At 50.5% G+C, this 24,922-nt stretch overlaps 1 protein-coding gene across 2 annotated transcripts in view; it reads left to right on the top strand.

The window, feature by feature from the left end:
- GYS2 (glycogen synthase 2) overlaps positions 1-24,922 on the top strand; it is a 589,778-nt gene that overhangs the window by 410,349 nt on the left and 154,507 nt on the right. For both annotated transcript variants that reach the window (XM_078674071.1, XM_078674070.1), the window contains one exon: positions 23,914-24,040. In XM_078674071.1, the coding sequence (XP_078530197.1) occupies positions 23,914-24,040 (127 nt within the window). The remainder of the gene's footprint in view (positions 1-23,913; positions 24,041-24,922) is intronic.

Here is a 24,922-nt window from a genome sequence, read left to right as displayed (position 1 = left end):
TCTCTCTTCTCCCAGCTTTTGCCAAGATTGCAGAGAAACACGTTCATTCTTCTCTCTCCAATTTTTTGGAGACTAATGACATCTTGCATCACACCCAGTCGGGCTTCCGGGCAAATTTGAGCACGGAAACTGCATTGCTGAAAGTAACTGAGGTAATCAAGGAGGTTTTGGACTCTGGTGGAAAAGTGATGTTGATGATGCTGGATCTCTCGGCGGCTTTTGACACCGTCCCCCACATCTGTCTCCTTTTAAGACTCCATGAGATTGGTCTGAGGGGGACGGTGTTCAGCTGGTTTGAGTCCTTTCTAGCTGATCGCCAACAAACGGTCTGGGCCCACCCGTACTCAGCTGTAGTACCGCCATTGGAGGTAGGAGTTCCCCACGGCTCAATTTTGAGCCCTACTCTTTTTAACGTCTATATGGCCCCTCTGGCGGCGCTGGCTGAGTCCCACGGTGCCCGGATTGTTTCGTACGCCAATGATACCCAGCTCCTTTTCTCCTGTGATAAGAACTCGGAGTTTAACGGCGAAAGTATCAGGGGTTGTCTCTGGGTTGTCTTCGAGTGGTTTCAACTTAATAACCTCAAGTGTAATTCTGATAAGTCAGAGGTGCTTTTCTTCGGCTGCCCTCCCAATTCGGGTTGGAAGTCCTGGCGTCCAGAGTCCATGTTCCCACCTCTGGCCGCCACCTCCGTGGCCAAAAACCTTGGGGTGAAAGTAGACAGTGGTCTCACGTTAAGGCCTCAGATCCTTGGCCTCGTTGGTCAGTGCTTTGGTCTCCTTAAAATGCTTAGAAAGTTCCTGCCATTACTATCTTTTGCCCATAGAAGAACTACTGTCCAAGCACTGATAGGCTCACGCCTGCATTATGCCAATGTGTTATATCTTGGCCTTCTGAAATTCCTGTTATCACGACTGCAAACTGTGCAGAATTCTGCCGCGAGAGCAATTTTCGGTCTTCACCGGAGATCCAGTGCGAGAGACCTTTTAAAGGCCCTCCACTGGCTTCCAGTTCGGAAGCGTATTATTTTCAAAGCGCTCACTCTAGCATTCAAAGCTCTTCATGGCACAGGTGCCAAATATATCAGGAAAAGACTGAACTTTTATTTGCCTTCTCGGTCGCTCAGGTCATCTTCATTCGCCTTGGCTTCCGTTCCGGCAATAAAACGAATGCGCGTTGGAGGTCGTTCCTTCAAACGTTTGGCGCCACAGCTGTGGAATGCTTTGCCTCTGTCCCTGTGGAAGAACGTTAATCTCTTAGCTTTTAGGAAAGACCTTAAGACTTGGCTTTTTGTACAGTAGGTTTGCCATCTCCTCCCACTTCCGTGTCCTCTTTGGGGTCTAAAGTGCCGGGACACTCTTCGGAGTAGCTGAGCGCTATACAAGACACATACTAACATAACACAATCAATTCCTTAACATCAAAGGCATGTTGACCTAAGGATCGTGAGTTGATTAAGCCCCCCCTAACACTCACGTGGTGACAGTCTCCATTTACTCCTCCTTTTATTTTGGAGGACTCGTAAAATGGTATCTGAAGCTTACATTTCCGGTATGTTGTCTTGCCACTAATTTTATTACCTTCAATATAATGTTTAACATGTTTATTAGAGTTCAATGCATGCAAATCATTTGCTGAAAATATTCTACCTGGTTGAAGACTGACAGCATGGCTGGCGCTGGTCGCGTGTCGAGGGCGGACGGGTACCTCCATTGTATGGCATGCTAATGGGTGCTGTGGGGAGAGACTACACCGTCTCTTGCACCAAAATGCCGGCTGTGATTGTCCCACCGGAAGTGGGGGGGAAATATCGCGTGTGCTTGTTTAACATTTAGTAGGTAGGAATGCTTCAAAATATTTTACAGCTGGAATGCAAAATCCCACAGAACAAAATGAGTGTAATAGATAGAAAATACTTAAAAAATAAGCAGCACAAAAATTTTCCTAACAAATTCGCTAAATATATAATCAGAAAAAGTATGTATTTTTTTAGAAAAATCAGTGTGGTTGTTAGGGAATTAAGCACCATCTCCGACAGCAGTGAAACACTGGAGAAAAAGCTGAGTTTTCACGTAACACTTTTAAATTTCAGTTTGAAAGAAAAGGGCATGGGTTTAATGCTGTTAGTAATCCAGTGAAAGAAAATCCCAGCGGCTACTTGTCACAAAAGCCAGGAAGGCTTTTACAAGTATAGACTGACATTTTCTTGAGGAAAGTTTCACCAAACTAGGGGGGTCATTAGGATCGCGGATTTCGCGCATCCTCCGGGCCGGCGGAAGCCACCGCCGGCCCGGAGGATGCGGGAAAACCGCCGCAGATGCTTGAAAGACCCACTGCCAAATTAGGATGGCTGGTGGGTCTTTGAATCTGTCTGCCACTTTTCCACCGCGGTCACCTTACGACCGCGGCGGAAAAGCATTAACATGGCTGGCGGTGTGGATTTCAGTTTAGCAGAGGATTACAAGAGAGTTTTCCCTGCTCTTCTCCCTTGTATACTCTATCTGTTGACCAATCCCTACACCGCATATAGCCGTTGATTAATCATAATATTTACAGGAAATCATTGAACACTAACCTACCCAGGATACTAAGCCCTATACATTATTATTTTTGGTAAGTTTTCAATTAAATTTACTAATTAGTAGTAGTACAACCTTTATTCGGTTGTACAAGCAATCATAAAAGACACAATAAATATCCATAAAAGTACCCAAATATGACACAGGAACATAAAATGCAGCTTTACAGCCAGATACTATAAAACAGCTTGAAACAGAAAAACACCTAATACATGAATGTGATACTCAGTCCGGTCTTGAGCACCTGGTCGCTAGAGCTTAACATAATAAACTGACCACAGCAAATAAAAAATATTCATCCAGGAGCTGTTGTAAGTACATATGAGTGGGTCGTACTTGAGTAAAGTTTAGTGTCTTCAAAAATGAGGAACAGCTGTATGGCCAACTATAATAATTGCAAAACCTTACAAAATGTGTATCCTGGGAAGACCTATCATCGCAGCTACAGGGCATTCCATTTCCAGAGTGGATCCATCCACAGGGTGTGGGCAGGAGATTGTGTAGTTGATTAAAATGAAACTTGGCCAAAAGAAACCGGTCTCACCTACTAGACACCTGGGCTAAATAATGCTCCATACTCTGGACAGACTTTAAGAGTAAGTGTCCTCTCACCAAGGATATCATCAATTTATCCTCTTTGCTGAGAGATGATGTCTGCTCAAAATCCAGCTCTTTTATGGAAAGTAGGTCCCGGGCCACCGAAGAGTAAGGAGTCAAAAATGGATCCGACCTCCTGAGTGTAGCAAATGCAGCCTTAACATGGGGTAAACTGGGGATTCTGATTGTGCCGTTCAAGGACAAACAGTCTGAGAGGCTCAATCTATTGAGCTTATGATCCTCCCTGGTCCAAACTTTTATATAGCAGCGAAAGGGCTAAGAGCAACTGTATCGGCAAGAAACCTAATTCCAAGTTCAACATGCACTGAGAAGGCAGGAGTACATTCTGGAACCTGGACTAGTCGCCTTAAAAATGTCTTCATGTACCCCCAAACCTCACTACCATACCGGGTCAAGGGCACACACTTAGCATTGTAAACCTTAAGCAGAATTTGCGGCGACGAAGAACCCAACCTATGAGTGAAGCTAACCACAGCCCCAGCAGTTTTAACAAGCTCAGCTATCTTCCCCTCCAACAGAGGCTGCCATTTGTTCTTGGCATCAAATAGCACCACTAGATAGGGAAAAGCTGAGACTTTACCCAGGGTATGGTGCCCCACGTTGAAGGTCTTGAAGCTAGTAGAGCCTGGACCCACTACCATGATATATGATTCAGTGAAGTTTACAGCCAGATCCAGGTTGTCCATGAAGGTAACAAATTTCTCCAGGAGAAGCTGCCAGGTCTGGGCGGTACGGGCCATCAGGAATGCATCATTGGCATATAACAACACGGGAAGCTACCTCAAACCTACCCTGGGACAATCAGCCAGAGCCGAAAGAAGTGCTTTCTCAAGCCCATTTGCATATAAGGTGAACCAAAATGGAGCAAGATGCATCCCGGACTGGAAGAATAGGGGCGAGTGCATGCAGCACCATGCGAAAAGCGCATGGAGCCCGAGGTGTCAGAGTGCAAATGTGCAAACAAAAGCCACTATATTAACCTCCACCCCTAACTCAAGCAACAGGGCCCACAATTTAGCATGATTTACCATATCAAATGCAGATGGGAGGTCCGTAAATGCCAAGTGGAGGGTTTCAGGTTGGGCTACCGTATACTGATTTACAATGAGGTAGAGGTTCAGGCATTGTTCAGATGTTGACCTCCCTGGCCGAAAGTTAATTGGACGTCAATAAGAATACCATTAGCATCCGACCAAGTAATCAATCCTATTGAGTATAAGTCTCCCAAGGACCATCACTACCGCATGAGATATGGTGGTAGCATTGGGGGTTATACTTTTCACCCTTCTTGAATAGAGGCACAATCACCACCATTGACCAAGAGGCTGGCACCAGGCAGAGAGCTGCTGCATTTAAGATCTACATCAAGAAAGGGCCCCAGAGCTCATCGTCCATCCTTAACAGGTCCGGCTGAATCCCATGAAGTCCTGGAGCTTTATTCCTGGTTGGTGTGTTTAAGCCCTTGCTTACTTTCTACAAGGTAAAAACCACAGGAACCAGCCCCTGCTGTCTCGCTACCATGCCCTCGCTCTCTGCCATCTGCCAATAGTTGTAGACCCCTGCAAAATGATCTACTCTAAATGTGGGTGCATTTGACAGGGGCTGTACTTCTTGCAAAATAGGGCCTATTCACTACCCTCTCAAAAAGAGCATGATCTCTTGTCTCACTAGCCTGGGTTAGCTCCTCCAGGCTAGTTAGTGCAAGGTGTGTTTATGGTTAATTATTGCCTGCTTGAACTGCCTCCAGGCTACCACAAGTCTCATATCTCTGGAGACCTGATTTAGGACTGCCTTCAACTGCTGGAGGCACTTGGAGCAGGCCCTATCAAACCCTTTTGGTTCTTGCCCACTACCCTCGGGGTTGGTTGAGAGCACGGGCAGTATTTCTTTAACTTTACCAGTGATCCCTTCAAATGCTTACAAGACATCTATCTCGGGGAATCTACATCTAGAAAGATGAATATCTCTTGGGCTGCTTTAGTTAATTGGGAGGCTTCAATCTGGGCTGGCTCCACTTGGGACCATTTTAGTTGCCTACCTTGTTCCACAAGGGAGAGCCTTCTAAGAACCCTCACTCATGAGTAAGTGGGGTCTATGGACCCTATCAGTTCTACGGACAAAGGCTTACAATCACTAAATAGACTGTGTATTATGTTTAACTTGGCGATGCACAAAAATAGGAGAGCAGAAACAAAAATAAAATCAATAATCAAGGTGCAACCTCTTCCTTTAAAAGTAGGAGCAACAATAGAGTTGGGAGAATTAGCCAACTTGCCGATGGCAAACACAAGGTTGTGGAATTCTAAAATTGCCCCAAGCTCCATACCTTTCTTGGAGTGAGTAGAGTGGAGTCCCTCTGCAACAACACACCTGGATTTAGAGCATCACTCGATAAAGGGCAAGGCAAATAATTTTAAATGATTTAATAAATTCTACCCGATTTGGGTTTGTGAACTTGCTTGAAAGCTCTGCAATGTTCCAAGACCATACCTTTGAGCCCCTTGGGTTGTGGCCAGGGTAATCAAAGTTGAGATGGCAGACTTGAGGGAAGAGAGGGGGGCTAAATGAGCTGAGGGGCAACTTCTAATAGATTAACGCACTATGGGGGTGCAGAAGAAGGGTCGGTAACTCCCAGTCAAATTGCTCTTTTCAAGGTAAATCAAGGGGGAAAATCGATTGGAAAGGTTCCACTGCAGAGGCTGCCTGATATGCTGGTGGGTACTACCATAACGGCACTGTGTTTGTCAACCTTGATGCCCATACACGCGACTAACCTTCCCTGGGTTGTAATAAAAACCCAAGGGGAGGGCTACAATGCCATGTGGATCAGTAGGCCTTGAAGAGGATAGAGTAGCGAGAACATGGGCCACAATTGAGGATTTAAAAATATTTACTACCACCAATGCCCCGCCCAACATTTATGATCCCTACCCATGCAGTTAACTCTGCAAACCATTATAATAGAGTCAGCAATCCCTACCTTAACGTGGGTGTGCCGGTTGAGCCAATACACCACCTTATTTTTTAACTCCTGAATGGACTCAGGTGCAGGGTTTGATCGAGGTGGAACGCTACCCAAGACTACAACATAAGGGGTAGCCTCAGGGGGCAAATTAAGCATATCCCAGTGCTCGATAAACAGGGTGAGGCTATGGTTGTGTGGGGACACTCCATTGTAGGGGCGGCTTGGGTCAGGGAGTGTCTGGGGATATCCTTTGTATCTCACCTGGAGGAACCAGCTGTGTTCCCAGATACACCATGAGTGGAGGCAGTACAGCCCACCACAGCATGAGCTGTAAAAGCAACTGGCTCTAGGGAAATAGGCTGCCTTGTCTGCCTGTCCCTCCCTCGACTGCATTTAACCTAAACATGATTGATTCAAATTTGGCCTTTAAGACCACTTTAAGCTCAATGTTTAGATCTATACTAACTGGGTCCACCCCTCCAAGTCGAGGAAAATTCAACTTGAATAGGGAGGCTCTCTGGGACCCAGGGCTCCATAACTCAGAATGTGCCCCCCCTGTTTCCTTTGTTTATAGCTTGGACTCATGTGACATAGAGAAGTTTAGTCAGAAGCTGGAGCCCCCAATCCCCCCAGATGAAAAACCTCTGGTTTCTATGGACCTCCTCTGATCCCTCTCCAACTCCCCCTCAAGGCCCCAGACCCCCATGGCACCCATCCCTTCCACCCTCAAGGGAGCCTTTGAGGGCGAAGGACGCTCAGTTGAGGACTGAGGTGGGCTGCGCCTCTATAGCGATAATCTCCTTTACAATAACTTAATTTCTTTCAACTCCACTGATGCTGCCCGAGTTAGAAATCCTTCATTAGTTGCGACATGTAATGTGGGGAGTGTCGATTATTAAGACAGCATAGCCCTTACGGATTAGAGCATCAAAAAACAAGCAGGACACCCCCAGGGACCCCTGTGTTAGATAGGCCGAAACAGATAAAACCTGGCAGTAATACAATCCCTCTCCCCCACTCGCCCTCTTGTACAAACTAGTCCACCCTGACCAGTCATCAATCACTAATATAGCAGTTCTTTGGTGCTGGCATGAACAAAACAGTCCTGAGTGGAGCAACGATAGTTAACTGGTCGCTGTCCCCTTGCCGCCTACCGTTAGCCAGTCCAATGGGGCCCTCAGGTTATCATCCACCCACCAGGGAAATATTCAGCCTTACCAGCAAGGCCACATTTTAACCAGTACATTAATGAGACTGGGTGGTTGGCTACACAACATTCTGGCAACAGGTTCACAGAGAAAACCAGGGGGAAGGAGGGCCCCCTGACCTCTTCCTGAAGTTGATGGGCGCTAGATGGGCCTGCCCTTGGCCTGGGCGCTTCCCATGCAGCGGGATTGCACGGGTGCTTTTCAACACGCTGATGAAGTTCCTGCCCCTTTAGCTCAACACACTGCTGGTGAGCCTCCTGGCGCTGTGGGAGGAGGGAAATGCAGTCTTCAGCATAGATGGTACAACAGGGGCAGGCACCCAAGAACTTTTCACCACAGTCACCTACTAATCACCCTAATCTGATTCAAATTTAATTATTGTAATTATTTTGTTCATTCTATACATTTTACAAATAGTAGCCCTAACACTTGGTACTACTACTCCATAATCCTACTACTATGCCGTATTTTAAATGAACTTCAGTCTCTTAATTATCAATAGAAAGTGGGTATAATATATCTTAAGGGCCGAACACCCTTAAGGTCCTTTTATATTTAAAATGTAATTAAGTTGTAAAGTTACTTTTTTTTTAAAATTATTTTTAGTTAGAACTTTAATTTTGTGGAGACTCACCCCAACCCCACATCAATTCCCTTTGTAATTTAATTTAAATATATTTAAACGTGTTCTCAATTTTAAGTGTACTTACTTCTTTTTTACATGTACTTCCCTAAATGTATGTTTAATGCTCACCTGATGTATTCCAGAATGTATTTGTATGTGATTAAACGGTCAAGTTGGTGTAGTGACTATGATGCAGTAGTGAGATGATTTAGAGCTCGAGTGTAGTGGGGTGCACCTCACTGGATTGTGAAGTTTGGCTGCTAATTCCATTTTGTGATACGTTCTGCTCATCCTGGAGCAAGAAAGGGAAATGGTGAATGGGGAGACGGGAGGTGTTTGGCCTGTCTCCCATCTACCGTTTTCAGCTCTTAATGTGACATAAATCTCCAGGCAACACCTTCTCATGGAACATTGGCATTGTGCCAAAAGGGGCACCTTGGACAACTTTACACTATGCATTGAGTGGCTGTATGGAAATAGGGAGATGTCGCTTACTACCTGTAGGCTGGAATTTCCTTATGTTTCCAAACTATTTATGCATAGTTTAAAGTTCCAAAGCCCGTGTTTTCAAATGATTGCTCACAATCTCTGTGCCTAATTATGAGCACACTCGACTGGGAAATTGCTGGTAGACGAATTGAAGGACAAGATATGTTTGGATAAAAAGATAGACCCCGACACAGGTATTCGAGTTCAGTTAAAGCCCACTGAGTGAAGTGTGGAGCAAAAATATGAAGAGATACTAGTGAACATAGTTGCCAAGATACAGTAATTTGACTTATGATGCTCACATTCACACCGTGACAGCATTTTAGCCCCACAGAAACACTCTAACAAAGATATCCGCTAGGCCATGTAGGAAGGAAAAGACACAATGGACGGAATGCAGAGCAAATCAAAACATTGACCCCCAGTCAAGAAATCTGCGTTCAAATCCATCATTCTTTTGCTCACCATGCCACCCCAGGGTAGACCTGGCCATATGCAAATCAGATTTGACCCTGTGCCTCATGGGAACAGTCCTGCCCGGACTGCCAAGCCAGGTCTTCCCTAAACCAGAAACAAGCATCCTAGGACCGGTTTCGGGATTTCACCCCTCTTCAGCCAGGACAGCTTAATTCCAGTGGCAGAGTGAGCCCAAGACCCACGTCTGGGCATACCAGGTGTACTTATGTCGAGGAAGCAAAAGACACACAATTGATGGACTGAATGCAGAACAAATCAAAACATTCACCCCCAGTCAAGAGATCTGGGTTAAATCCATCATTCTCTTGCTCATCATGCCACCCCAGTTTAGACCTGGCCATATACAAATCAGTCTTGACCCTGTGCCTCGTGGGAACAGTCCAGCTGGAACTGTCAAGCCAGGTCCACCCTGGACCGGAAACAAGCATCCTAGGACCGGTTTTGGAGTTCCACCCCTCTTCAGCCAGGATAGCTTGATTCCAGTGGCAAAGTGAACCCAGGACCCATACCTGGGCATACCTGGCGCACTTAGGGCGAGAAAGCAAAAGACACACAATTGATGGACGGAATGCAGAACAAATCAAAACATTCACCCCCAGTCAAGAGATCTAGGTTAAATCCATCATTCTTTTGCTCACCATGCCACCCAAGTTTAGACCTGGCCATATACAAATCAGTCTTGACCCTGTGCCTCATGGGAACAGTCCAGCCCAACTGCCAAGCCAGGTCCTCCCTGGACCGGAAACAAGCATCCTAGGACTGGGGTGGCGTAGTGGGCAAAAGAACGATGAATTTAACCCTGATCATTTGACTGGGGGAGAATGTTTGCATTGTCAGCAGTCCGTCCATCATTTGTTTACTGGGCCGTGTAGGAAAGCATTTTGAAGAATTGTGTCTTCGCTGCCATCTTGCCCCTTAACTAAGGGGTCGATTAGGATGGCGGACGGAAATGGGTACTGTCCGCCATGGTGGGGGAAATTTTACTCCCGGCTGCGCCGCGGTGATTCCGCGGTTGGGATTAGGATAATCATGTCACGAAACTCTGACCGCGGCGGACGGATCATAACCAACACCGTCCGCGGTGGACGGAACACATCCAACTCCGTCCGCGGCAGACGGAGTCCAATGAACAACCACTGCCGCGGACGGAAATGACAGCGGAAAATAACACATGTACCGCCATACCTGTGAATACTCCGTGGCCGCAATTAGGATAAATCCGCCTGTACCACGGAACTCACAGCCATCCACGTCCGCGGCGGAAAGAATGCTACGATAACCACAGCATCACTGCGGAAGGCCAACACGCACAACATCCCTAGCGGCAAACAAATAATAGAAAGTGTACCGCAAGTCCAAAGCAAACATACGAACATTGTCAACGCCCCCCCCCACACCAACACCAAGCACAAGCCACCATGACACGTCCCAATTATCCAATAATGCACACTAGTCAACACGCCCACTACCACCTGACTGCCAACAACCATTGAGACACGACTATAAAATGACACCCACACGCTACCACAATCCTTTGCATCACAGCATTGCTGCCAGCAAGAGGCCCAATTCGAGATACTGCAAACTCACATAGAAGACACCCACCCACCACCCTACCACACCCACCACACAAACACCCACCACACAAATCCTACACATCACACACCACACACCAGCACCCCCCAACTCACTCAACTCACACACTGAGCACCACACACCATGGCACCCAAAAAAAAACCAAAATTCACGGAGACAGAGTTGAGGGTAATGGTAGATGAAATAATCCGTATTGAGCCCCACATCTTCGGGGCCCAAGTCCAGCAGACGTCCGTGGCGCAAAAGAACCACATGTGGGACAGGATCGTCACTCGGGTGAATGCGTCGGGGACTGTGCCGAGGACGAAGCATGACATTCAGAGGCGGTGGCATGACCTGAAGACCAGGGTCAAAGCATCCGAGCTAAAAACTTTGCTAGAGCCAATCATACTGGCGGTGGCACACCCCCGGAGCCCATACCCTACACCGATTGGGAGGAGAAGGTGCTGGTGATACTACACCCAGAGAGCCTAGACGGACTTGACGAAGGAGAAGAGACTGGTGAGTACAAACCAAGCACCACGATCAGCACGACATGGTCAGGCTCACACAATTGAGAAGAAACATCTCCTACGCCCCAACCCATGCACGTTGGACACTAACTCACTAACATGTCCATGGCTCCCAACAGGCCCCCATGTTCACGGGGAGGGTGGTGGTGGTGGTGGTGGAGGGTGTGTGGGGTGTGTGAGAGGCCCAAACTACAACTCCCAACAGGCCCCCATGTTCACGGGGAGGGTGGTGGTGGTGGTGGTGGAGGGTGGGTGGGGTGTGTGAGAGGCCCAAACTACAACTCCCAACAGGCCCCCATGTTCACGGGGAGGGTGGTGGTGGTGGTGGTGGAGGGTGTGTGGGGTGTGTGAGAGGCCCAAACTACAACTCCCAACAGGCCCCCATGTTCACGGGGAGGGTGGTGGTGGTGGTGGTGGAGGGTGGGTGGGGTGTGTGAGAGGCCCAAACTACAACTCCCAACAGGCCCCCATGTTCACGGGGAGGGTGGTGGTGGTGGTGGTGGTGGAGGGTGTGTGGGGTGTGTGAGAGGCCCAAACTACAACTCCCAACAGGCCCCCATGTTCACGGGGAGGGTGGTGGTGGTGGTGGAGGGTGGGTGGGGTGTGTGAGAGGCCCAAACTACAACTCCCAACAGGCCCCCATGTTCACGGGGAGGGTGGTGGTGGTGGTGGTGGAGGGTGTGTGGGGTGTGTGAGAGGCCCAAACTACAACTCCCAACAGGCCCCCATGTTCACGGGGAGGGTGGTGGTGGTGGAGGGTGGGTGGGGTGTGTGAGAGGCCCAAACTACAACTCCCAACAGGCCCCCATGTTCACGGGGAGGGTGGTGGTGGTGGTGGTGGTGGAGGGTGGGTGGGGTGTGTGAGAGGCCCAAACTACAACTCCCAACAGGCCCCCATGTTCACGGGGAGGGTGGTGGTGGTGGTGGTGGAGGGTGGGTGGGGTGTGTGAGAGGCCCAAACTACAACTCCCAACAGGCCCCCATGTTCACGGGGAGGGTGGTGGTGGTGGTGGTGGAGGGTGTGTGGGGTGTGTGAGAGGCCCAAACTACAACTCCCAACAGGCCCCCGTGTTCACGGGGAGGGTGGTGGTGGTGGTGGTGGTGGAGGGTGGGTGGGGTGTGTGAGAGGCCCAAACTACAACTCCCAACAGGCCCCCATGTTCACGGGGAGGGTGGTGGTGGTGGTGGTGGTGGAGGGTGTGTGGGGTGTGTGAGAGGCCCAAACTACAACTCCCAACAGGCCCCCATGTTCACGGGGAGGGTGGTGGTGGTGGAGGGTGGGGTGTGTGCGACAGGAAACAGAAATGTCTACAAATCTATATAACCATGTAATGTCCACATTACTGACCAGCTCTATCTTGTCCCTCAGGTGATCGTCAACTGACTGGGGAAACCAGTACCCAGCCGCCAGCCTCGCCTCCCACACCTACAGGACTCTCTGGTGACGAGGACACAGGCAGCTCCGGTGCGGAGGATGGAGCGGGACCAAGCACGCAGCCAGCGCCATCTGGCTCACAGGGACTCCCGGGACCGACCAACGTCGCATGTGTGACTCCAGCGACACCTGTCTCTGTGATCTGCACAGTCCCCACCACCACCAGTACCACCAGTACCACCAGTACCACCAGTACCACCACTACCACCAGCACCACGACTCCTGCCGGTGCCACCCAGCATAACCCAGCGCACGACGCTGGTCCATCGGCCTCACACACAGGCAGGGTGAGTGGGCCACAAACACATGCAACGGGACATCAGCCAATCAGGCGAGCCACACACCGCCGTGCAGAGGAAGGACAGCTACCCCATCCAGTGGCACAGTCCCTACAAGCCCTTGCCAGGTGCCAGGCGTCATACGACCTGTCCCAGGCAAACGCAGATCGTGCACACCAGGACTCAGTGGACAACACCAACGTCCAGCGCGAAATCTGTGGCATCCTTGGCCAGATGTTGCAGATCATGGGCCAGCAGGCAACGATGTGGAGGGAATGGGTTGGCCGGAACAACCCCCCCCTCCACCAAGTGTCGTAGCGCCACCGCCACCGTCACCTCCGCCTCCACCGCCACCTCCGCCTCCCCCGCCACCGTCACCTCCACCGCCGCCACCACCACCTGTGCCCCTGGCGACGGATGTGGCCCATCAACAACTTGCCCTCCCAGCTGACTCTGTTCCACCTCAGAGACGGAGGGGCCGGCCGAGGCAGGAAGTGGCTGAGAGCAGTGTTGGAGCGCCATCCACACGCTCCAAGAGGGGACGACCATGACAATGTCACTGCCTGTGCCAGACATTCACCCAGCTAAGTATCCTGTCCCACAGACAATCATTCCCACTGGTCTGCTGGACTACCCTGACACCCCCCAATGTGGTGTCAGCACGGACATTTCATCTGCCATTACCTTCAACTCCAACTCCCTCCACCCCACTTACTTGTAAATATTCACCAGCACAGAAGCACAACCTGTAAATAAATTGCACTTACTCACACAATGATGTTTTGCCTCCATGTTTATTCACATGATTGCCTTCAGAAACAGACGTAAACAGGTTCAGGGATCACAGTCGTACATGATCATGGCGCTGCGGGAGTGACCTAGAGAAAATCAGAGACAGCAAACACACGTCAGGAAACAGATTCACACACATCACAACACAATGCACAGCAACATTACACAAACGACAACCATCACAAAAGCATGGGATGAGAGCACACACATCATGGAGACTTGTATGTCCAAAGACATGAAGACACACATATGCAACCATCACAAACAACACACAGCTGATTAACCCCACATCCACACAACACCAGCAAACATACATGAGGCATTGTCAACCGCCACTAGAGGTAGTTACTCACATTCAAGGGAAGTAGCGATCTATGAGCTGGCGCCTCTGGTCCACACCTTCCTCCTCACCACTATCCTCATCAGTCGACATGGGTGGGATGGGAGGCCGAGGAACTCCTTCGTCTTCAGGGTCCAACAGCAGTTCAATGTCATTGCGTACTGCCAGGTTGTGGAGCATGCAGCAGGCAATCACGATCCTGCATACTTTTCCTGGTGAGTAAGGCAGGGCCCCTCCGGTCTTATCGAGGCACCGAAACCTAGACTTTAGCAGTCCAAAGGTACGTTCGATGACTCTCCGTGTCCTTCCATGTGCTTCATTGCACCGCATTTCACCCGCTGTTCTCGGATTACGTAGGGGACTGAGGAGCCAGGGCCGGTTTGGGTAAGCCGAGTCGCCTATGTAGGGGGATGACAGAGACAAACATCACAACAAGATATGGTGGGTACCCCATGCAACACAGAGATCACAAGAGTCCCCACTGCACACTCACCAACAAGCCACGCTTGACCGGGTCGCAGATTTGCCATGAGTCGTGGGACAATGCTGCTCCGCATGATGTGGGCGTCATGTGCGGATCCAGGAAATCTTGCACACACATGGGAGATGATGTTGTTTGCCAGGCACACCACCTGCACGTTCAGCGAATGGAAGTGTTTGCGATTCCTGAACACTTGTTCCCGTGCCCGTGGTGGAATGATAGCGATGTGTGTGCCATCAATTGAGCCCACAACGTGAGGTATGTGGCCCAGTGCATAGAAATCAGCTTTGACAGCTGGCAACTCTTCCGGCCGTGGGAAATGTATGTAGTCATTCTTGTACAGCATCATAGCTGTTAAGACATCCCGAAGAACCGTGCTGAACATGGCCTGTGACATCCCCCCGGCATGTCCAACTGTGTACTGAAATGTGCCAGTAGCGAAGAAATGTAGTACCGCCATGACCTTTGCAGTGGGTGTAATCGACCCAGGATACGTCCTACGTGGCTGCAGATGAGGAGACAATTGAGCCACAAGCTCCAGCAACCGACGTCGATCCAGCCGGAATTTCCGAATCACCTCCTCGTCTACCATATCCTCCAGCACAGTGTATGGCCGATGCACATTTGGAGCCCTCCTGTGTGGGAGAGAAATGTAACTTAGGTCAACTAACAAACGACGCATACGTGTACAACTCCATCACATGTGAACCTTACTGACAAAACTTCAGTCTTCACCCTAATGTTTAGTAGCCACATCACAGACACACATGCAACTGCATGCACACAAACGATAATTATACACACGCCATGTCATCAAGCACAAATGCCAACACCAATAATGATGTGCATACGGTAATTACATGCATGGTGACACAACGTACAAAACACATACACGGAATGCATGTGTACCACCACCACTGTAGTCACCTCGCCAGAACAAGACACTGACAACAGATGCATAATTTGGCCACACAGCCGTGATGTACTGTGTAGTTGTGAAGATGTAAGAACGTCTGTAGGGTCACACCCGACGTCAACACGTTCAAATGCACATCTGTTGCCCATTGTGTGCCGACCGATGGGCATTGTATGGACACACATGCTATATTGTATGACATATGACCTTTCCCTATCACGCTCACATCCCTCATGACGCAACTGCACACAACACATCACGGTGCAGCGTCTGACAAGATAACATAATTGGCGCCGCCATGGCGGTGCTCAACTTCCGCTACTTCCCAAGGGCCATACGCGGCCAGCGTCCCTCTTCCCATTGGCTGCATGTGCAGGGACCGTCACGGGCACACATCGGCAACCGCACGTGCAAGCCTCAGGCACGGATGCTTCAGTTGCAACAATGTTCTATCACTGGCGCCTCCATGGCGGTGCACGTACTCAGCGGGAGAGGTGCAGGCCTATACACCCTGTAGATGTACTCAATGGACATGCCAGTTCATGACCCCCCTTACAGTCACCTTGCATCATCCACCGTACACCGGCCGGAGCGGCCGGGCCTAGGACGGCCGTGCCCGGCCATGAACACAACCGCCGTGCCCGGCCATGAGCACAACCGCCGTGCCCGGCCATGAACACAACCGCCGTGCCAGGCCATGTACACAACCGCCGTGTCCGGCCATGAGCACAACCACCGTGCCCGGCCATGAACACAACCGCCGTGCCCGGCCATGAACACAACCGCCGTGCCCGGCCATGAGCACAACCGCCGTGCCCGGCCATGAACACAACCGCCGTGCCAGGCCATGTACACAACCGCCGTGCCAGGCCATGAACACAACCGCCGTGCTCGGCCATGTACACAACCGCCGTGCCCGGCCATGTACACAACCGCCGTGCCCGGCCATGTACACAACCGCATGGCCGGGCACGGCGGTTGTGTACATGGCCGGGCACGGCGGTTGTGTTCATGGCCTGGCACGGCGGTTGTGTTCATGGCCGGGCACGGCGGTTGTGTTCATGGCCGGGCACGGCCGTCCTAGGCCCGGCCGCTCCGGCCGGTGTACGGTGGATGATGCAAGGTGACTGTAAGGGGGGTCATGAACTGGCATGTCCATTGAGTACATCTACAGGGTGTATAGGCCTGCACCTCCCCCGCTGAGTACGTGCACCGCCATGGAGGCGCCAGTGATAGAACATTGTTGCAACTGAAGCATCCGTGCCTGAGGCTTGCACGTGCGGTTGCCGATGTGTGCCCGTGACGGTCCCTGCACATGCAGCCAATGGGAAGAGGGACGCTGGCCGCATATGGCCAATCGCAAGTAGCGGAAGCAGTGCACCGCAACAACAGGGCCAGTCATTGGCCCATTTCACGATCACGCTTCCAGGGCTGACCAATTGCTGGCGACGTATGCCACTGACACGTGCTGAGGGCCCTATATATGTGTGTTGGCCAAAATGACACTTCCTACCCTGGGGACCAGTGCTGCCTGTTCACCTCGACCTGCTGCTGCTGCTGAGCTGACCACCGACTGCTGCCTGTGACCATCACCTCGACCTGCTGCTGCTGCTGAGCTGACCACCGACTGCTGCCTGTGACCATCACCTCGACCTGCTGCTGCTGCTGAGCTGACCACCGACTGCTGCCTGTGACCATCACCTCGACCTGCTGCTGCTGCTGAGCTGACCACCAACTGCTGCCTGTGACCATCACCTTGACCTGCTGCTGCTGCTGAGCTGACCACCGACTGCTGCTCTAGTGCCATACTCCGTGATCTTGCCATGTCGAGAGGCAAAGAGATCCGGTCTCGACCCTTCACCGCCGCGGAGCTTGATGTCCTCGTGGACGGTGTACTCCGCAACTATGGACGCCTCTACGGCGCACCAGGACGGGTGGTAAGTGCAGTGTGGGACATGTTGGTGTGCATGAGGGGGCCAAATAATCACGCCTATTTCTATCTTAGCTGTGTAGTGTGGGCTAGACATATGTTCCTGATTGTGCATGGCTGCTGACAGTTACGTCTTGCCCCTATGTGTGTGACAGGCCACCTGTCCACTGACTTAAACCCTTTTGTCTCCCATCATGGTAGGTCAAGCTGCACCTTTGCAAGGACCTGTGGAGGAGCATAGCACGGGAAGTACGGGCATTGGGGGTGTGCAACAGACGACATACACACTGCCACAAACGCTGGGACGACATTTCCAGGCTGAGCAAGAATGTAGCGGAAGTGACACTGGGCCTGATTCCAAGGACGCCCCGTCTGGCCCGACGCTCCATGACCCCTCTCATGCACCGTATCATTGCAGTGACGCATCCTGAACTGGCCAAACGTCTGAGTGCCGATCAACAGCAAACTAGCGGTGAGCATACTGTCTGTGTAGGAAACCTGTGAGTGCTATGCATGTATTGGTGCACAGACACACTATTGAGTTCTGTGTTGCGTATGTATGTCTGTGATGCCATTTTGGTCCCATTGGGTGGTTCTCATTTGACATCCAGGTCCGCCATGTTGACACGCCACTTGCTTAGTAGTTGAGTGTTGAAGCACATCCCCTAGTGGTCCATGGCCCCATGGCAGGAAATGTGAGGATGACTGGTAGAGTTGGGCCATGTGCAGGATGAGGGCTACAAAATCTTTGTCAGCTATGTAATTTGGCAATCCTGTTCCTTCTGTACGTCAGTCTGCCCATGACTCACACATCTTTTATGTGCATTTCAGCTATGACAGAGGACACTCAGCTACAGACGGTGGAGAGTAGTCGAGGAAATGAGTCCGGCTCAGACTTCGCACACACGCAGACTGACACAGAGGAGGCCAGCGCCGGAGAGGGGGACAGGACCGTCCCTGAGGACTCGCATGTGGAGACACCATCGTCCTCCTCGTCGGACACTCTTGGTGAGCCTGCACTGTTGTCACAGACTGGGAGTGGGCACTCATCACCTTCTGTCGGAAGACAGCACACAGGGCCCACACTTCCGCCAACTGCACCATGTACTGTTCGTGGCCGGAGGAGTAGGGGGAGCAGAGTGGCGTTCGGTGCAGGCACCGCTGCCCCTGCCACGGTGAGCCAAAATGCACTGTGTGCTGAGGCCGTTGATCTGCTGCGACAGCTGTGTGTGGGGCAGACCAATATGACAAATGCTTTCCAGGACCATGATAGGAAGTTGGGGCAGGTGGTGGCATTCATGGAAGGGATGCATGGCGATCTTGCAGGTCTACACAGGACAGTGCAGTCATTGGCAAGCAGTGTGTCGTCTGCAATAGTACAGTCGCATGAACAGGGTGCTACTTCTGTTTCCCCATCTACACCACTGGATGTCTCAGGGGGTAGTGATTATTCTGAGCAGGACTCAAATACAGGTTATTGCACTAGAAGCAGCGTCAGACAGCACGGCAGGGCACAGACCCCATCCCCTAGATCAGCTAAATCTGTTCACGTAGACGACGTCAGATACACTGGAGTACACACACAGGATCCACAAGTGTTGTTGGGGGACATGCCTTCAGGAGCTACACAGGCATTCAACACAAAAGGTACTCCCAAGGCAAGGGATACTCACATGTCCATGGACTGTACCTTGGACAAGGCCAGTGAGAAGACAAAGGCACCTACTAAGAGCAGGGAGACTCCCAAGGGCAGGCCCACAGCAGAGGAAAGGGACACTCCCAAGGACAGTGAGAAGACAAAGGCACCTACTAAGAGCAGGGAGACTCCCAAGGGCAGGCCCACAGCAGAGGAAAGGGACACTCCCAAGGACAGTGAGAAGACAAAGGCACCTACTAAGAGCAGGGAGATTCCCAAGGGCAGGCCCACAGCAGAGGAAAGGGACACTCCCAAGGGCAGGGACAAGACAAAGGCACCTACTAAGAGCAGGGAGACTCCCAAGGGCAGGCCCACAGCAGAGGAAAGGGACACTCCCAAGGACAGTGAGAAGACAAAGGCACCTACTAAGAGCAGGGAGACTCCCAAGGGCAGGCCCACAGCAGAGGAAAGGGACACTCCCAAGGGCAGGGACAAGACAAAGGCACCTACTAAGAGCAGGGAGACTCCCAAGGGCAGGCCCACAGCAGAGGAAAGGGACACTCCCAAGGGCAGGGACAAGACAAAGGCACCTACTAAGAGCTGGGAGACTCCCAAGGGCAGGCCCACAGCAGAGCAAGGTCCATCTCCCGAGGGCAGGGACACACACAGAGAGCAGGTGTCTACTGGAGACAGGTGCACCACAGACGACAAGTCTGCTGGCAGGAACAGGGCGGCGACCAGGGCACAGGCTACATCCAGAGACAACACTCCACCTAAGGATAAGGCACATCCTACGGACAAGGCATCTAGCATGGACAATGGCGCAATCAAGGACAGGCATACTTCACCCCTGGCTGCACTGAGGCTGATGTTTTCTACTAAACGCCAAACTGATGTCTCCGCGGTGGAGTCCCCCCATACCTCCACTCCCATCCAGGCCAGTCAGAAGCAGAGGAGGGTGTCCCCTGTAGTTGCATCCCCCATTACACATGATTCCGAGTCCAGGCGGCAGGCACAGAGCAAACGACAAGCAGGCTCCAGCACGTCCCCAGAAACCAGATCCCCGGCAGCAGATGCTCCACCTATGGTGGGTGGTGATTCTTTGGAGTCCCCACCACTTGGCAGTCCTGTCCTGTCCAGGGTGCACTCACACATCCCTAAGAAACGCAGACACACACCATTGACACCTGCCAACCCCGATTTGGCTCTAGGTCAGCTATCCCCAGCTCCCAGGCCCACCCTGCCTCCTGGCCCATACAGCCCTGTGGCTCATCATTTCAGTTGTCCCAGTGGCGCTGGTGCAGTTGACTCTCATGTATCAGATGGTGGCACAGTGTCAGTTGTGCCCTCTCCTGTTGCAGGTCCTGGCAGTGTATCTGGGTCTATGGCTCACGTGTCAGTTAGAAGATCTGTGGCTGTGTTGCACACTCCTGTTTCTGGTTCTGGCAGTCTGTCTGGGTCAGTGGCTCACGTGTCAGTGACTACATCTGTGGCTGTGTCTCACACTCCTGTTGCTGGTGCTGCCAGTGTGTCTGGGTCCGTGGCCCATGTGTGTGTCACTCGGGCTGTGGCTGTGTCTCACACTCCTGTTGCTGGTGCTGCCAGTGTGTCTGGGTCCGTGGCCCATGTGTGTGTCACTCGGGCTGTGGCTGTGTCTCACACTCCTGTTGCTGGTGCTGCCAGTGTGTCTGGGTCCATGGCCCATGTGTGTGTCACTCGGGCTGTGGCTGTGTCTCACACTCCTGTTGCTGGTGCTGCCAGTGTGTCCGAGGCAGGTAGTTCACGCAGTCCCCCTGATTCTGTGATGTGAGGTGCTGAACACTTCACTCAAATGTTATTTCACATGGTGTGTCCATTGAGAACTGCGTGGCACTCTTGTGGTTCCTGTGACGGGTTGGTAGGGACACGTACTTGTGCAGCCTATGATGTACCTGCTCTGTACTGCACAATGCCCTGTTGATGCTCTGATACTGCATTCTGCCCTCTCGTTACCTGCCTATGATGTACCTGCTCTGTACTCTACAATGCCCTGTTGATGCTCTGATACTGCATACTGCCCTCTCGTTACCTGCCTATGATGTACCTGCTCTGTACTGCACAATGCCCTGTTGATGCTCTGATACTGCATTCTGCCCTCTCGTTTACTGCCAATGATGTACCTGCTCTGTACTGCACAATGCCCTGTTGATGCTCTGATACTGCATTCTGCACTCTCACGTGCTGCCTCTGATGGACCTGTTCTGTGCAATGGACTGTTGATGCACTTAGCCCCTCTCACGTGCTGCCTCTGATGGACCTGTTCTGTGCAATGGACTGTTGATGCACTTAGCCCCTCTCACGTGCTGCCTCTGATGGACCTGTTCTGTGCAATGGACTGTTGATGCACTTAGCCCCTCTCACGTGCTGCCTCTGATGGACCTGTTCTGTGCAATGGACTGTTGATGCACTTAGCCCCTCTCACGTGCTGCCTCTGATGGACCTGTTCTGTGCAATGGACTGTTGATGCACTTAGCCCCTCTCACGTGCTGCCTCTGATGGACCTGTTCTGTGCAATGGACTGTTGATGCACTTAGCCCCTCTCACGTGCTGCCTCTGATGGACCTGCTCTGTACTGCACAATGCCCTGTTGAAGCTCTGATACTGCATTCTGCCCTCTCGTTACCTGCCTATGATGTACCTGCTCTGTACTCTACAATGCCCTGTTGATGCTCTGATACTGCATACTGCCCTCTCGTTACCTGCCTATGATGTACCTGCTCTGTACTGCACAATGCCCTGTTGATGGTCTGATACTGCATACTGCCCTCTCGTTACCTGCCTATGATGTACCTGCTCTGTACTGCACAATGCCCTGTTGATGCTCTGATACTGCATACTGCCCTCTCGTTACCTGCCTATGATGTACCTGCTCTGTACTGCACAATGCCCTGTTGATGCTCTGATACTGCATACTGCCCTCTCGTTACCTGCCTATGATGTACCTGCTCTGTACTCTATAATGCCCTGTTGATGCTCTGATACTGCATTCTGCCCTCTCGTTACCTGTCTATGATGTACCTGCTCTGTACTCTACAATGCCCTGTTGATGCTCTGATACTGCATACTGCCCTCTCGTTACCTGCCTATGATGTACCTGCTCTGTACTGCACAATGCCCTGTTGAAGCTCTGATACTGCATTCTGCCCTCTCGTTACCTGCCTATGATGTACCTGCTCTGTACTCTACAATGCCCTGTTGATGCTCTGATACTGCATACTGCCCTCTCGTTAACTGCCAATGATGTACCTGCTCTGTACTGCACAATGCCCTGTTGAAGCTCTGATACTGCATTCTGCCCTCTCGTTAACTGCCAATGATGTGGCTGCTCTGGTGCCCACTTTGCCCATGCTCACGCATACACTGTGATTATACCCCTATTTTGTACAATAAAGGTCGTCTATCAAGTCTCGTGGTCTGTCGTTGTCATTCCTGCTTGCGTACTACAAATGTGTATTCGTATATGCTTCTCATCAGTGGTTTCGGTAACATGACACTCCCCCTCCCTACGTCATGTCCCTTGCTGGTATTCCCCTCCAGACAGCCAATGGTTTGTGCCTTACCTGCGTCGTCGTCCATAGTGGGCCATGACTAGGACGTGGTGGATCGCGAAGAGCATCGGGAAAGCGTGTAGCGCTGGGTCCATGGTGGTGGTCAGCTTGCGGTGGGTATCTCTGCTATGTCACCTATGTTCGCTGTGGGGATTCCGCCGTGTTCAGACAGGTTGTTTTTCCGCTGCGGTTTTATGTGTGTTTTCCGCCATCTTGATTTGGGGGACGGTCTTAGACGTCAGTACGTACGGCGGGGCCTCCGGATGTGTTCCGTCCGCCACGTGGTCAAGTGTAGTTCGGCGGCGGTGCGTGCTTTTCCGTCGCGGACGGAAATTTGACACGTTTTCCTATCCTGATATGGCGGACGGAGTATCCGCGGCAGGCGGACACGGAAAAGGGTTTTTCCGCCTACTCCAGGGCCGCGGTGGCTCTTCCGTCCGCCATCCTAATGAGCCCCTAAGTCTTCATGCATAAACATAGTTGTTGAGAAATGTGAAGGTTGAGTTCAGAGTAATGATTCACTATTCCACGTCTGTCACTCAATAGACCGCTTTTGAGTCAAACCTCCACATAAACAAACTTGTTCCAGAGTGGTATAAAATATTAGAGGAGACAAAATATGCTCATTTTGGATATCTGTCAACCTTTTCAAATGTGTTCTTGATAATTTGATATGAAAAGTAAATTCTGACACAGAAATATCGTGGAGATATTGCATTTTTTTACGCGAAGTTTCCGGATTTCAGTCTTCTTGACTCGTGCATTTTGGGTGTATGAAAAATGCAAAAACGTGGTTGATTCAATTTTGGCGAATGACCACATTTCATGTGGTTTTCTTGCCGTCAGCCTGTTTTTCCATTTCTTCCATTTCCCGTACTTAGCCACTCCTAGGCAAATTCAGTTTGCTTTTTATGGGGTGATTTAATGATATCTTTACTGTATTTGCGCAGTCACATTTAGCAATCGTGACAGTTATACCCTTAGTAGTGGTACAAATGCCTTTTACACCCTTCGAAATTGTAATTTTGTTCATGCACACAAAGAGCGATATTTTTAGCAGACTTGAGTTTATAAGTGATATTTTCTTTTGGAACTCGGGCTCTAGGTTTCTTCTGCTTTTAAATATTATCGAAAATATATGTACATTACTTAATTTGGTGTCTTGACGATGTCCTCTTGACCTGTACTTGTACAACTTCCAATTTTACATGCAATAAATTAATAAATACCTCACAAATAAACGAAACTATTACAGTTTCATATTGGTGAAAGCAATGACATTTGATTTTAATAGCGTTTGATTCGAAGTTTCTTGGCATTCTTTTTTAGCAATACGCCACTGGGCGTGTTTTACCAATAATAATAAACATACCATTCAAATCAATTTTTTTCAAATACTGTCTGCCAACAAATAAATTGTTTGATCTAATGCGAATGTGGGTTTTGCAGGTGATCCTTCATCCAGAGTTCCTATCGTCCACCAGTCCCTTATTGCCGATGGATTACGATGAGTTTGTCCGAGGCTGCCATCTGGGCGTCTTCCCATCATATTATGAGCCCTGGGGTTACACACCAGGTAAGTCATATTTGTTGGCCTACATTGTTGTGGCTGGAAACATTGGCGATTGACATCCAAGGCCGGCTTTAGCGCTGGCAGTGCCCAGAGTGACACTTTTTGTTGCCCGCCCCCAAAACACCCTCCTTCTCCACAAACTCCCTCACTATCAGCACCCCTCAACTCTCCATAGCCCCTCTTTCACATGCATATCACTTATTTTACAGAGTTACTCATACCACTATAGGGTTTCAGAGCACTTTACATTGCACTGACATAATAGCGAGAAAATGAATCATACGTGTGTAAATCAGTCCATAGGAAATGTTGCATGAAACAATGAAGACGACAGGGTGTCAGACTCACATGTCACCAATACTAGTAGCCAGAATATTTTAAGAATGTTTGGTCTAGAGAAGCACAAGTCAGGATTTAAAACGTACCACAGGGATTGGCTTTACTGATCAAAATGTACCCACATAACCCCTGTTTAGCAACATTATAATAATAACACTGGAGAAAAACAACGTTCTTATACCACGGCAGCGTACATGCAGCTCGTAGATGACAGTTCATCGCTCAATGTGCTATATTAGAGTTATAACTTAGGAACTGCATGTAACAAATGGATCTTTGTGACAAAGCAGTAACCTACTGAGCTAGACACATAAACACAGTACATTGATTTGGGTTGGTACACGTTGCTGCTGCTTTATCAGTAGGGAAACTGCCGCTAGACAAAACCGTATCACTCTCCAGCAGGAACATAAGTCACCATTTATCTTGACATTTTCATTGTTGCCTTGAAAACAGTCGGAAGCCCAAGAAACTCTGCAGCAGGTGTGTTTTTATAAACCTGTGTTATTTCTAACCACAGCTCCCTGAGAAGTCATCGCCAGCAGG

Source organism: Lissotriton helveticus, chromosome 1_1 (assembly GCF_964261635.1).
Source record: "Lissotriton helveticus chromosome 1_1, aLisHel1.1, whole genome shotgun sequence".
Taxonomy (NCBI): Eukaryota; Metazoa; Chordata; class Amphibia; order Caudata; family Salamandridae; genus Lissotriton; species Lissotriton helveticus.
The sequence above is the reverse complement of the archived record's forward strand: the minus strand, read 5'-3'. Positions and strand labels throughout refer to the sequence as shown.